The sequence below is a fragment of the Symphalangus syndactylus genome, chromosome 8 (assembly GCF_028878055.3).
Source record: "Symphalangus syndactylus isolate Jambi chromosome 8, NHGRI_mSymSyn1-v2.1_pri, whole genome shotgun sequence".
Taxonomy (NCBI): domain Eukaryota; kingdom Metazoa; phylum Chordata; class Mammalia; order Primates; family Hylobatidae; genus Symphalangus; species Symphalangus syndactylus.
This window is the reverse complement of record NC_072430.2, coordinates 73,755,297-73,770,884: the sequence shown is the minus strand read 5'-3', so window position 1 is coordinate 73,770,884 and position 15,588 is coordinate 73,755,297. Positions and strand designations below refer to the sequence as shown.

The 15,588-nt window shown below is 38.4% G+C and overlaps 1 protein-coding gene across 4 annotated transcripts in view; it reads right to left on the bottom strand.

Annotated features, from left to right (window-relative positions):
• The window catches only part of UBR3 (ubiquitin protein ligase E3 component n-recognin 3), a 263,885-nt gene that overhangs the window by 188,565 nt on the left and 59,732 nt on the right, over positions 1-15,588 (bottom strand). For all 4 annotated transcript variants that reach the window (XM_055289670.1, XM_055289672.1, XM_063644665.1 and 1 more), the window contains exons 6-8: positions 6,675-6,741; positions 2,505-2,635; positions 1,085-1,313 (exon numbers count right to left, since the gene is read on the bottom strand). In XM_055289670.1, coding sequence (XP_055145645.1) covers positions 1,085-1,313; positions 2,505-2,635; positions 6,675-6,741 — 427 coding nt within the window. The remainder of the gene's footprint in view (positions 1-1,084; positions 1,314-2,504; positions 2,636-6,674; positions 6,742-15,588) is intronic.

Here is a 15,588-nt window from a genome sequence, read left to right as displayed (position 1 = left end):
ATTTAAATACTATATATTATTGGCCAGGCATGGTGTCTCATACCTGTAATCCCAGCACTTTGGGTGGCTGAGGCAGGTGGATCACCTGAGGTCAGGAGTTCAAGACTAGCCTGGGCACCATGGCAAAACCCCATCTCTACTAAAAATACAAAAATTAGCCAGACGTGGTGATGCACACCTGTTATCCCAGCTACTCAGAAGGCTGAGGCAGAACTGCTTGAACTGAACCCAGGAGGCGGAGGTTGCAGTGAGCCAAGATCGTACCACTGCACTCCAGCCTGGGGGACAGAGCAAGACTCTGTCTCAAAAAATAATAATAATAAAAATTATATATATATATTTATATATATGTGTGTATATACATATATACACACATATACATATATATAGAATTTCAGGGAGGTAAAGTTAAGATGAGTAACTACAGAGAAATGAGAACGGGAAGAGGTACAGAAACATTATTGCAGGTTGAAGAGTAACAACCACATAGTGGGCACAAAAGAAGAATATAAAGTTCTCACTAAGGGAGTAAAGGCAAGATTTATCCCAATTTTTAAGTTATAAAAGTATAAGCATGTAAAAATATCTAAGACTGACAGCAGCAAATTTATGATTAAAAAAACAGAAACATGTCTAATAAGGAAATGACTAAATAAACTATGGTATGGCCATGATATTAATACCTGCACTTATTAAAATGCACGTTTTTGACATGTACACTACGGCAACTTTTTAAAAAGTATTTATTGTATCTATAAATATAGTCACCACACAAAGAGAAAAGAAATATAACAAAGTGCTAACAACAGGTATTTGTGAATAACAAAACTACAAGTGCTTTTAACTTTTTCTTTAAACTTCACTGGAAATTTTCAAAAATGTCCATAACAAATATGTATTATTTTATAATTTTTTTAAACATAAGGTGTTTTCAAGACTAGTTATACAAAGTTCACTAATACCAGAATATTATTAATAATACTAAGTATCATTAGTAATTAGTAATATTACTAAGTATACGAAGTACACTAATACTAGAATAATAATACTGATAATAGAACTAGTGAATATAATTCTGAGTTACCTTGTAGCTCACTTTTAATAAGGCAACTTTCCATCATGTATAATAGCACAGTGACCATAATATCCAGCAGCTGACATTCTTCTGTTACCTGTCTGGCTAGCTCCTCATTGCTGAACAACTGAACACTAATATGCACAATTCTGTTAGACATTGTGTCTGATTCATGACTTTTCTTCAGTGTTTTCATAATGAAAGCATAATGCTGAACAAAAGTTTTTGTAAAAGCAACCTGTAAACATTTTAATAGAAAGGAAAAAACATATTAGTTTTAATTTTTAATTTAAAATCATTTTCAATATACCATGTTAACATTTTACAGCTATTACTAATTTATAATAATGCCCAAGATAACTAAAAAATAATCTCGATGGTGAGGTAGGCTTTCACTTTTTTGGAACATTTGCAAAATATTTTGATGGTTGAAGAAAAAAAAAAAATTTTTTCCCCCAAGACAGAGTCTTGCTCTGTCGCCCAAGCCTGAGTGCAGTGGCATGATCTCGGCTCACTGCAACCTCCGCCTCCCAGGTTCAAGCAATTCTCCTGCCTCAGCCTCCCAAGTAGCTGGGATTACAGGCACACACCATCATGCCCAGCTAATTTTTGTATCTTCAGTAGAGATGTGGTTTGGCCAGGCTGATCTCAAACTCCCGACCTCTGGTGATCTGCCCACCTTGGCCTCCCAAAGTGCTGGGATTACAGACATGAGCTACCACGCTCAGCCATATTTATTTTTACTCTTATTTCCTTTATATGTACATTTTCTGTTTTTTTTTTAGCAGATATAAAGACACACAAAACAATGACACTATTAAAGTGTCTCTCCTAACCTACACCATAAAAATAACAGCATGCTTTATTTTCTTTTCATACACTGAGCTCCGTCACTTTGCCATAACCATATGATGGTAACAGGTGGGTTCTGACCTCCTGGGGCTAGAAACTTCACCTGCCAACATTTGTATATAAGTCAATAACTGTTCTCTCTTTAGCAGTTGTGACCAGAAACTTTTCAACCCATGCTTTTCCCAGCCTGATCTCACAATCTAAATTCAATTGCCCCCATTAAACATTCTCATAGCACCTTGTACTCTTCTTCAGAGGATTCAGAACAATTTGCAACTACATATTTATGTCTGCAAAATAACAACTGTGGTTTCAATGTTTGTTCCCCAGCATTCCCTCCAGACCAAGTTCCATGCAGAAAAGCAATCTTTTGGAATTCTGCTGAGTAATGCTGCTTTGCCACAAAGCTAAGACACTGTGCCTTTTGTGAAGAACTTGTGTTAGCAAGAGAAGAAACTAACACTTGTTTATAATGTTATATCAGCCCTCACCTGAGAAATATATCAAAAAAAGATTTAATAATGAAAGGCAAAGAAAAAAAAGCAAAGTTCAGAAAAGCAGGAAAATATATAGATACCTTATACTCTTGATCCGGAAGCATGTTGAGTAAGAAAGTTACCATCTTTTGAGGGAATTCATATTTTATAGTCCAAAATAATAGTTCTTCTAGGAAGCTTTTATGCTTCAAAACATCCATTATGGATTGATCTGCACAAGAAAAATGAAATTTATCAGTTAATGATTGAAGTTGCTCATCTCATTTTATAACTAATAACCCATAAACCATAAAATGTGAAAGTATCTAAAACTTAAAAATATCCTTACAATAATGCAATAATATTGACAAGCTAGATTTCTATAATGTACACAGTATATAAATAAGAAAAAATTTAATGCATATATTTTAATATAAAGCAGTAAGTGGAAAAATGAATGGGGGGAACGGATGCCCTTTTTAAATAAAGGTATTCAATGGAAGACAGCATTATCTACTGGAAAGTCCAAGGCCAAGTGCCACTTCTCGAAGGCCAGTCTGTCTCTTCCAAAGCTCTGCATCCTTGCCAAGTTTAGTCAACAGAAGGTCTCAAGAGGTATATGAGGAACTAGGTATTTGAATACTTTCACGTTTCTTTCTCTCACTAATTTCTTCCCCTGCAAATGAACTACAAAATTCAGACTATTAATCTTTGTCAGAGGAAATGATCTTAAGTTACTGCTCTGGATCATCAGCTCTACCACAAAGACACCAAGAGGATATAAGAAGTGTCAACTATGATGTACTGGCTCCAGTGACACTGCTTAAGCAGGGGCTAAACTTAAGATGAGAGACTGGAAAAAACAGTATCTCACATGCATCAAAATCCTCAGGTCCAGCCCTAACTATATCACTGTTTAAGGTGTCTTGCAGGATAACCTCGTAGAGTTTTTTCAATTAACACTACCGCAGCTTTATACTTCTTCTAGTATTGAATAATGTGTTCATACCACATCTCCCCAGGTAGTGGGTCTAAATGAGTAACAATAAGCTCAGTATGTCATCACTTTCTTTAAAAAACATTGCATTTACCAAGGCTTGAATCAGTCCTTATTAGATATAACTTTAACACGGTTTTTTCATTAATAACTAAAGAAAAAACAGCACCAAAATATCCTATTTATTCTGAAGATATTATGATTTTAACTACAGAGAGGCAAAAATATCTTCCAACTCCCTAATTCCATTTCAGTGGTGACATAGGTGATATATAGTAGTGGTTAACATACAAAGACAAGTACAATATAATACTATACATCTTTTTTCCTTTTTTTTTTTTTCTTAAGAGTCACGGTCTCACTCTGGAGGCCAGAGTGCAGTGGCGTAATCATAGCTCACTGCAGCCTCAAACTCCTCAGCTCAAGTGATCTTCCCACCTTACCCTCCCAAATAGCTAGGACTATAGGTGTGCAAGACCACATCCTGCTAATTTATTTTTTATTTTTTGAAGAGACATGGTCTTGCTGTGTTGTCCAGGCTACATTTCTTTATTATTAGCAATTAAGTAATTATTTTCAAAACTCAGAATTTTCTACTTATAAAACAGAAATCTATTCTTCCTGAAACAGATCATTTCCAGGGCATGACAATGATTTAAAAACAAAAACAAACCACGACTGCAAGAAATGAGGTAAAATACAGTCAAAAGAACTCACTGACAGATTCAAAGACAAAAAGTAACAAAAACAGGGCTCAAGAGAATCAGGTAGCAGGAATTTAAGATTTGTAACTAAAAATTATAATATAGGCTCGGCGCAGTGGCTCACACCTTAATCCCAGCACTTCGGGAAGCTGAGGTGGACAGATGGCTTGAGCTCAGGAATTTCAGACCAGCCTAGGCAACATGGCAAAACCCTGTCTCTAAAAAAAATACGAAAATCAGCCAGGTGGGGTGGCATGCGCCTGTAGTCCCAACTACTCGGCAGGTTGAGACAGGAGGATTGGATCGCTTGAGCCTGGGAGGCAGAGGTTGCAGTGAGCCAAGATCATGCCATTGATCATTCCAGCCTGGGTAACACAGTGAGACCTTGTCCTGAAAAAAAATAAATTATAATCTCTGCAAGCCCTCATTAGGCAAATGAAAGGCCTGAAGCCATCATAATTATTATTAATTGTCAAGCACTTAGAAGAAAATATACATTAACAATGTTTTAAATCAATTAAGCAACCTGAATATACCAGGAAAGCTGTGGCTTCTGCTAAAATGAAAATAGCTGCGGTTATGTAGAATTCAGTATTTTTATCTGCAGACCAAAAAAACTCCAGCAATGTCTTCTTTGTTGTTCTTAAAATAGGTGATGTCAGTCTCCCAAGATGTTAAAGCACATGTTATATTGTGTAATATTATGAAAATGTAGTTAGAAATGCTTCCATTAGTTATGTTTGACTATCTTTAAATCTTGACATGACTTTTAACGATGTGTAAACTACCTTAAGTCAAATTGTAAAAAGAGATTTTTAAAGAATCACTATGCACTATAAATGCATGATTAAAGCAAAGGTTTTAATTAAGAGAGCAGAGTTCAAGTTCTGCAACTCACTAACTCAATAATCTTGGAATCTTGGCCATACAGTTAAAGCCCTCAAGGCCTCAGATTCCTCACCCTTAAAATGCAGGTTTAGAGAACAGGCAGTGATGACGTTAGCATAGTGTCTGGCCTCTTCCTTACCATTACGTATTTTCTTTTCAGTGTACTTTTCAAGCTGTGGAACAAAATTCTTACAAAAATTGAGCCATTCCCTAAACTTCAGATATCTGCAAAATAAGGTCAGTTTTTGAAAGCACCTGGGGTTCTAACTCACAAAGCCATTCCTTCCATGTACATACTTAAACTGAAAATGGTAACTGATAGGCTTAAATCTCAGTACTATTTCTTACCATTACAAGGAAGAGAAGGCACTCAATCCAAACACACATGTGAAAAAGTTCAGGCATTTAAAAACAGACAAAGAAAAAAACACTTTAACTTAAGTCTGCAAAAAAAGTATCTTCAGTCAGAGAGTGACCAGGCTGAAGGAAAACAACGACCTCTTACACCATAACAGGTATTTTCTGGGCACCCCTAAAGCTTAAACTCAACTATGTGCCTAACAATCTCCAACTCGGATGTGTCACAAGGACTCAGTTTAATATCTGATAAGTTAAAGAGCCAGAAGGCCATATGTGTTCCTAATTTCCTTCAGACATACAGGTTCTCTGCTGAGCCAGAAAAAAGGAGAACATATGTGTATGTGTGCATCCTGGACTGCAGATCAAATTCCATACCCTTTCCTAGCAACCCCCAAGTTACATGCAGCAGCATAGTAACTGAGACTTAGAAAAGGAACCTGCAACTCAAAGTGCCTGCATATTCCACCTTTCTAGGCAGTCCTAGACATTTCACAAGATACATTTAATCAACAGCAGAAGTAAGAAATTTCTTTTCATCAAAATAACATTTTAGCCTCTGGAGACTTTCTAAACCAACCACACGTTAAGATACGAAAATCCCTGGCAAAAATCCAAAGCACAGACTTGTCAACTAATCGCAAGTATTCTAGAAAAGCTTTTAGTGACAGTCAAGTAAACATTGTGGTTAAAAGCTTAGGCTCTGGGATATGAATTAAGGATCTACCTCTCATTAGCCATAATCTCTGACATGTCTAACACATACAAAAGGTTCAATAAATATTACTCATTATTGTTACTAATCTAGTCCCTCACTACAAAGCATATTTATAATACTTTCTCCTTTGAGTAAACACGTGAGTCCCTACTGAGCCTTTAGAACGTGTTAAGTACTATTTGTTCATTCCGTGTGTGTGTGTGCGTGTGTGTGTGAGTGTGTCTCTCTGTCTCTCTCTCACCATGTCATCTCCCTTGTCTTTTTTCCCTCTAGAAATTGCATACCCCACATTATAAAAGGAACCAGACCAAACTACAAATTCACACAAAAAACACTGGAGCCAAATCAATCAATCAATAAAAAGACTTCCTTTTGTGGGGGAACTCAAATATGATAATGCGTATTTTATGATGAAAATAATGAACAAAACCCAATAGTAATCCCTTAACAATACTTTCTCCAAGACTTATTAGATAAATCTAATAACATAAGCCTCCCTTCAAAAAGCTTTGATGTCAATATGGCTAGCCCATCAAGTATTTTTAGTGATTAGGCATTTTTTAGAAGCATTTTATTCAAGGAAAAATAAATAAATAAATAAAAATACCTTTGGTGCCACTGCTTAGTTTTACCCTTTTTCTCTTGCCCAGACCTTGACTACCATCCTGATCATCCTGAAGGAAAATAAAATTAGCATTATACACAGTCACATTCATAAACTGATATGCTTTATAAATGTGCTTACAAATTACATTAAACACATAATATATGCATGCTTACATATTACAAATCAACATCTATGTATTTGCTATAATATATATTTTAGTGTTAATTTTGATTTTAAAATATACTGAAATATCCCTAAATATCAAAACACAAGAGCTCTTTTTTTTTTGTTTTTTTTTATACTTTAGGTTTTAGGGTACATGCGCACAATGTGCAGGTTTGTTACATATGTATCCATGTGCCATGTTGATTTCCTGCACCCATTAACTCATCATTTAGCATTAGGTATATCTCCTAATGCTGTCCCTCCCCCCTCCCCCAATCCCACAATAGTCCCCGGAGTGTGATGTTCCCCTTCCTGTGTCCATGAGTTCTCACTGTTCAATTCCCACCTATGAGTGAGAACATGTGGTGTTTGGTTTTTTGTCCTTGCGATAGTTTGCTGAGTATGATGCTTTCCAGTTTCATCCATGTCCCTATAAAGGACATGAACTCATCATTTTTTTATGGCTGCATAGTATTCCATGGTGTATATGTGCCACATTTTCTTAATCCAGTCTATCATTGTTGGACATTTGGGTTGGTTCCAAGTCTTTGCTATTGTGAATAGTGCCGCAACAAACATACGTGTGCATGCGTCTTTATAGCAGCATGATTTATAGTCCCTTGGGTATATACCCAGTAATGGGATGGCTGGCTCAAATGGTATTTCTAGTTCTAGATCCCTGAGGAATCGCCACACTGACTTCCACAATGGTTGAACTAGTTTACAGTCCCACCAACAGTGTAAAAGTGTTCCTATTTCTCCACATCCTCTCCAGCACCTGTTGTTTCCTGATTTTTCAATGATGGCCATTCTAACTGGTGTGAGATGGTATCTCACTGTGGTTTTGATTTGCATTTCTCTGATGGCCAGTGATGATGAGCATTTCTTCATGTGTTTTTTGGCTGCATAAATGTCTTCTTTTGAGAAGTGTCTGTTCACGTCCTTTGCCCACTTTTTGATGGGGTTGTTTGTTTTTTTCTTGTAAATTTGTTTGAGTTCATTGTAGATTCTGGATATTAGCCCTTTGTCAGATGAGTAAGTTGCAAAAATTTTCTCCCATTCTGTAGGCTGCCTGTTCACTCTGATGGTAGTTTCTTTTGCTGTGCAGAAGCTCTTTAGTTTAATTAGATCCCATTTGTCAATTTTGGCTTTTGTTGCCATTGCTTTTGGTGTTTTAGACATGAAGTCCTTGCCCACGCCTATGTTCTGAATGGTATTGCCTAGGTTTTCTTGTAGGATTTTAATGGTTTTAGGTCTAACATTTAAGTCTTTAATCCATCTTGAATTAATTTTTGTATAAGGTGTAAGGAAGGGATCCAGTTTCAGCTTTCTACATATGGCCAGCCAGTTTTCCCAGCACCATTTATTAAATAGGGAATCCTTTCCCCATTGCTTGTTTTTGTCAGGTTTGTCAAAGATCAGATAGTTGTAGATATGCGGCATCATTTCTGAGGGCTCTGTTCTGTTCCATTGATCTATGTCTCTGTTGTGGTACCAGTACCATGCTGTTTTGGTCACTGTAGCCTTGTAGTATAGTTTGAAGTCAGGTAGCATGATGCCTCCAGCTTTGTTCTTTTGGCTTAGGATTGACTTGGTGATGCGGGCTCTTTTTTGGTTCCATATGAACTTTAAAGTAGTTTTTTCCAATTCTGTGAAGAAAGTCATTGGTAGCTTGATGGGGATGGCATTGAATCTATAAATTACCTTAGGCAGTATGGCCATTTTCACGATATTGATTCTTCCAACCCATGAGCATGGAATGTTCTTCCATTTGTTTGTATCCTCTTTTATTTCATTGAGCAGTGGTTTGTAGTTCTCCTTGAAGAGGTCCTTCACATCCCTTGTAAGTTGGATTCCTAGGTATTTTATTCTCTTTGAAGCAATTGTGAATGGGAGTTCACCCATGATTTGGCTCACTGTTTGTCTGTGATTGGTGTACAAGAATGCTTGTGATTTTTGTACATTGATTTTGTATCCTGAGACTTTGCTGAAGTTGCTAATCAGCTTAAGGAGATTTTGGGCTGAGACAATGGGGTTTTCTAAATATACAATCATGTCATCTGCAAACAGGGACAATTTGACTTCCTCTTTTCCTAATTGAATACCCTTTATTTCCTTCTCCTGCCTGATTGCTCTGGCCAGAACTTCCAGCACTAAATTGAATAGGAGCGGTGAGAGAGGGCATCCCTGTCTTGTGCCAGTTTTCAGAGGGAATGCTTCCAGTTTTTGCCCATTCAGTATGATACTGGCTGTGGGTTTGTCATAGATAGCTCTTATTATTTTGAGATACGTCTCATCAATACCTAATTTATTGAGTTTTTAGCATGAAGGGTTGTTGAATTTTGTCAAAGGCCTTTTCTGCATCTATTGAGATAATCATGTGGTTTTTGTCTTTGGTTCTGTTTATATGCTGGATTACATTTATTGATTTGCGTATGTTGAACCAGCCTTGCATCCCAGGGATGAAGCCCACTTGATTATGGTGGATAAGCTTTTTGACGTGCTGCTGGATTTGGTTTGCCGGTATTTTATTGAGGATTTTTGCATCAATTTTCATCAAGGATATTGGTCTGAAATTCTCTTTTTTGGTTATGTCTCTGCCAGGCTTTGGTATCAGGACAATGCTGGCTTCATAGAATGTGTTAGGGAGGATTCCCTCTTTTTCTATTGATTGGAATAGTTTCAGAAGGAATGGTACCAGTTCCTCCTTGTACCTCTGGTAGAATTCGGCTGTGAATCCATCAGGTCCTGGACTCTTTTTGGTTGGTAAGCTATTGATTATTGCCACAACTTCAGAACCTGTTATTGGTCTATTCAGAGATTCAACTTCTTCCTGGTTTAGTCTTGGGAGGGTGTATTTGTCGAGGAATTTATCCATTTCTTCTAGATTTTCTAGTTTATTTGCATAGAGGTGTTTTGTAGTATTCTCTGATGGTAGATTGTATTTCGGTGATATCCCCTTTTTCATTTTTTATGGCATCTATTTGGTTCTTCTCTCTTCTTTATTAGTCTTGCTAGCAGTCTATCAATTTTGTTGATCTTTTCAAAAAACCAGCTCCTAGATTCATTAATTTTTTGAAGGGTTTTTTGTGTCTCTATTTCCTTCAGTTCTGCTCTGATTTTAGTTATTTCTAGCCTTCTGCTAGCTTTTGAATGTGTCTGCTCTTGCTTTTCTAGTTCTTTTAATTGTGATGTTAGGGTGTCAATTTTGGATCTCTCCTGCTTTCTCTTGTGGGCATTTAGTGCTATAAATTTCCCTCTACACACTGCTTTGAATCTGTCCCAGAGATTCTGGTATGTTGTGTCTTTGTTCTCGTTGGTTTCAAAGAACATCTTTATTTCTGCCTTCATTTCATTATGTACCCAATAGTCATTCAGGAGCAGGTTGTTCAGTTTCCATGTAGTTCAGCGGTTTTGAGTGAGTTTTTTAATCCTGAGTTCTAGTTTGATTGCACTGTGGTCTGACAGACAGTTTGTTATAATTTCTGTTCTTTTACATTTGCTGAGGAGAGCTTTACTTCCAACTATGTGGTCAATTTTGGAATAGGGGTGGTGTGGTGCTGAAAAAAATGTATATTCTGTTGATTTGGGGTGGAGAATTCTGTAGATGTCTATTAGGTCCACTTTGTGCAGAGCTGAGTTCAATTCCTGGATATCCTTGTTAACTTTCTGTCTCGTTGATCTGTCTAATGTTGACAGTGGGGTGTTAAAATCTCCCATTATTATTGTGTGGGAGTTTAAGTCCCTTTGTAGGTCACTCAGGACTTGCCTTATGAATCTGGGTGTTCCTGTGTTGGGTGCATATATATTTAGGATAGTTAGCTCTTCTTGTTGAATTGATCCCTTTACCATTATGTAATGGTCTTCTTTGTCTCTTTTGATCTTTGTTGGTTTAAAGTCTATTTTATCAGAGACTAGGATTGCAACCCCTGCCTTTTTTTGTTTTCCATTTGCTTGATAGATCTTCCTCCATCCCTTTATTTTGAGTCTATGTGTGTCTCTGCACGTGAGATGGGTTTCCTGAATACAGCACACTGATGGATCCTGACTCCTTATCCAGTTTGCCATTCTGTGTCTTTTAATTGGAGCATTTAGCCCATTTACATTTAACGTTAATATTGCTATGTGTGAATCTGATCCTGTCATTATGATGTTAGTTGGTTATTTTGCTCGTTAGTTGATGCAGTTTCTTCCTAGCCTCGATGGTCTTTACAATTTGGCATGTTTTTGCAGTGGCTGGTACCGGTTGTTCCTTTCCATGTTTAGTGCTTCCCTCAGGAGCTCTTTTAGGGCAGGCCTGGTGGTGACAAAATCACTCAGCGTTTGCTTGTCTGTAAAGAATTTTATTTCTCCTTCACTTATGAAGCTTAGTTTGGCTGGATATGAGATTCTGGGTTGAAAATTCTTTTCTTTAAGAATGTTGAATATCGGCCCCCACTCTCTTCTGGCTTGTAGAGTTTCTGCTGAGAGATCAGCTGTTAGTCTGATGGGCTTCCCTTTGTGGGTAACCCGACCTTTCTCTCTGGCTGCCCTTAACATTTTTTCCTTCATTTCAACTTTGGTGAATCTGACAATTATGTGTCTTGGAGTTGCTCTTCTCGAGGAGTATCTTTGTGGCGTTCTCTGTATTTCCTGAATCTGAATGTTGGCCTGCCTTGCTAGATTGGGGAAGTTCTCCTGGATAATATCTTGCAGAGTGTTTTCCAACTTGGTTCCATTCTCCCCGTCATTTTCAGGTACACCAATCAGACGTAGGTTTGGTCTTTTCACATAGTCCCAAATTTCTTGGAGGCTTTGTTCATTTCTTTTTATTCTTTTTTCTCTAAACTTCCCTTCTCTCTTCATTTCATTCATTTCATCTTCCATCAGCGATACCCTTTCTTCCAGTTGATCGAATCTGCTACTGAGGCTTCTGCAATCTTCGCAGAGTTCTCGAAACTTGGCTTTCAGCTCCATCAGCTCCTTTAAGCCCTTCTCTCCATTGGTTATTCTAGTTATCCATTCTTCTAATTAATTTTTTTTCAAAGTTTTTAACTTCTTTGCTATTGTTTTGAATTTCCTCCCATAGCTGAGAGTAGTTTGATCATCTGAAGCCTTCTTCTCTCAACTCGTCAAAGTCATCCTCCATCCAGCTTTGTTCCGTTGCTGGTGAGGAACTGCATTCCTTTGGAGGAGGAGAGGTGCTCTGCTTTTTAGAGTTTCCAGTTTTTCTGCTCTGTTTTTTCCCCATCTTTGTGGTTTTATCTACTTTTGGTCTTTGATGATGGTGTTGTACAGATGGGTTTTTGGTGTGGATGTCCTTTCTGTTTGTTAGTTTTCCTTCTACCAGACAGGACCCTCAGCTGCAGGTCTGTTGGAATTTACTAGAGGTCCACTCCAGACCCTGTTTGGCTGGGTGTCAGCAGCGGTGGCTGCAGAACAGCGGATTTTCGTGAGACCACAAATTCAGCTGTCTGATAGTTCCTCTGGAAGTTTTGTCTCAGAGGAGTACCCAGCCGAATGAGGTGTCAGTCTGTCCCTACTGGGGGGGTGCCTCCCAGTTAGGCTGCTCAGGGGTGAGGGACCCACTTTAGGAGGCAGTCTGTCTGTTCTCAGATCTCCAGCTGCATGCTGGGAGTACCACTACTCTCTTCAAAGCTGTCAGTCAGACAGGGACATTTAAGTCTGTGGAGGTTCCTGCTGACTTTTTGTTTGTCTGTGCCCTGCCCCCAGAGGTGGAGCCTACAGAGGCAGGCAGGCCTCCTTGAGCTGTGGTGGGCTCCACCCAGTTCAAGCTTCCTGGCTGCTTTGTTTACCTAAGCAAGCCTGGGCAATGGCAGGCACCCCTCCCCCAGCCTCGCTGTGGCCTTGCAGCTTGATCTCAGACTGCTGTGCTAGCAATCAGTGAGACTCCATGGGCATAGGACCCTCCGAGCCAGGTGCGGGACACAATCTCCTAGTGTGCCGTTTTCCAGGCCCGTTGGAAAAGCGCAGTATTAGGGTGGGACTGACCCGATATTCCAGGTGCCGTCTGTTACCCCTTTCTTTGACTAGGAAAGGGAACTCCCTGACCCCTTGCGCTTCCCGAGTGAGGCAATGCCTCGCCCTGCTTCGGCTCACACACAGTGCGCTTCACCGACTGTCCTGCACCCACTGTTTGGCACTCCCTAGTGAGATGAAACCGGTACCTCAAACAGAAACGCAGAAATCACCCGTCTTCTGTGTCGCTCAGGCTGGGAGCTGGAGACGGGAGCTGTTCCTATTCGGCCATCTTGGCTCCACCCCCCTCCCCAAACACAAGAGCTCTTAAATGTAATCTCTGCTTCTAATGGAAGACTCTTAAGTACCCCAAAATGCCAAGATAAAAATTTTCCTAACCTTATAAATTAACATCAAATGCATGAAGAAGCTAAAGGGTAGAATGAGAGAGATTATTATAGGAAGGCAGGAGAGAAGAGGAGAGGACTAAAACAATGAATAGAGGAAAGGCTTTGAAGAGTCTAAGAAAAAATGAGTTCAACAAATCAAATTTTGAAAAATAAACACAACATATTAAAAGCTGGAGTTGACAGTTAAAAATAATAAAAACAAATTACAATATGCTTAGAAAAAAAATCCAGAAACGAAATACAGACATTCTGCTCAATGTGATATATATATATATATGCTAGAAAAACCTCGCACTAAAAATAACAAGGCTTATGGGAGAAAAAAAAGGGTAAGGGATGGACACTCACAACCTATTCAAGTTTGTAACCAGAGAAGTAACAAAAGCAGTAATTGGTACCTGGGAAGATCATTTGCAGGCCCAGGCAAACATCATGTGGTGGTTTAAGGCTAGATCAGAGCATGTTAACACTGTACAACAGAGTTAAGAAAGCCAGCCAACTATGACAATGCAGAGGGAAGAGAAGCAAAGAAGGGAGCCTGCCTCTTGAAAAACCAAGGTAAAAGTAGGGTGCACCTCTTGGGGAGGAAGCCCTGGGTGTAGGTGCTCATTTCTAATTTTCTTGGTATAGTGCTGAAAAGGCTCCTGCTGTCTTTGCAGCAGAGCTCTGAGTTTTTTCCTCTCCAGCTAAAGGTTATGATTCTACCCCACTATCCCAGCTCTCCTAAACCAGGGATGTTACATATGAATCAACAACTTCCACATTATAATGACACATTTTCCCTATTTTCCAAACACATATGAACCAACCAATATTATAAAGAGGTGCGGTAATTTGGCATATAGTCAGTTGTGCTAACAATGGTGTTGGTGGCAGGTTAGAACTGTAGTATAAATTCCAAGATACTTTTCTCAGTTAGCACCCATCAAATTTCTAAAGCAGAAAAGTAGCCTCAGCTTCATGCTGGAGCTCTATTTACTGGTGCAGCTTCCTTGGCCTAAATATAATAGCCTTAACTTGGGTTTCCGTCAAGCACAGCATCAATCCTCAGGGCCATTCTCTGGGGTTTTCCAGAACTACTACTTAGCTCAGTCATTCAGCATTTACTGGGCACTTCAATATGTCTTCCCTGTTAATCTCCACCTTTGCCAGGCCTCTCTGGCCATCCACCTGGCAACAGAACTGACAGTCAAACTACAATCCCTCTCTGCCACTCTTAGCTTGCCACTGGAGAAATTCACCAGAAAGAAACATGAAGCCTTAAAAGATAGAAAACAGACACAGGAATGTAAAAGCATACTTCAGGGCCCAGAGGGTTCAGAAATTTAAGATTTCAGCTAATAGCCATTTATGAAACTGGTTCTCCAAGACCTGAGAGAAAAGGCAAACTTGGAAAAACACGTTATGTCCCAGGTGAGGATTATTTCATAATTTCAAATATAAACTTCCTATGAAAACAGTATCCTTGATCAAGTGATGGTCATGGCAATATGAAGTTTTATAAATTTCCTGGCCTTATACACTTAAAGGACAAGTAGAATTAGCCAAGCAAAGGGGGGGAAATTCACGCCAAGAAGAGAATACAGCATAAGCAAGGCAAAAGACGAAAGTCTGAAAACACAGACCACTGAGTTGGCCTTAACATCATGCTAGATATCAAATACAGCTAGGAAGGGAGATTATCTGCATCTGAGCTGGTGGGAAAATAGGTACTCTTATATACCAATGGTGAGAATATATAGTAGTAAAATTTCCCTGAATGGCAATTTGGCAATCTTTGGAACAGGAATTCCAGTTCTAGGAATTTAACCCAAAGAAATAATCAGACAAGTGAATTGGGACTGTATGCATACCTATTCATCATAATGTTATTTATAATGGCAAAAAAAAAAGTCTTTGGTTTCCAATAGAAGATGATTAGGTAAATAAATAATAGCACGCCTGTACCATATAAAGAAAAACAACGCTGGAGCTCTATATTCATTGTGACCAAACAGATGTTCAAAAACTATTATTATAAATGAGAAAAGCATGCTATTTTAAAATAGGGAATTTTAAAGCACGCTATTTTAAAATAGGGAAAATATGTCATTATAATGTGGAAGTTGTTGATTCATATGTAACATCCCTGGTTTAGGAGAGCTGGGATAGTGGGGCAGAATCATAATCTTTAGCATATGCAGTATGAAATTATTTAAGTATTGATAATATTCACAAATAAAATCTGTTAGTATATTCCTTTTTATAGATGTTCAAAACTGTCATTAGTGAGAAAAGCAAGTAATACAGGAGTATACACAGCATGAAACCATTAAAATATGACATACATAAAATGTTAGAATGTCAGACGTTTTAAAGTCATAATACAGGACCAGGTGCAG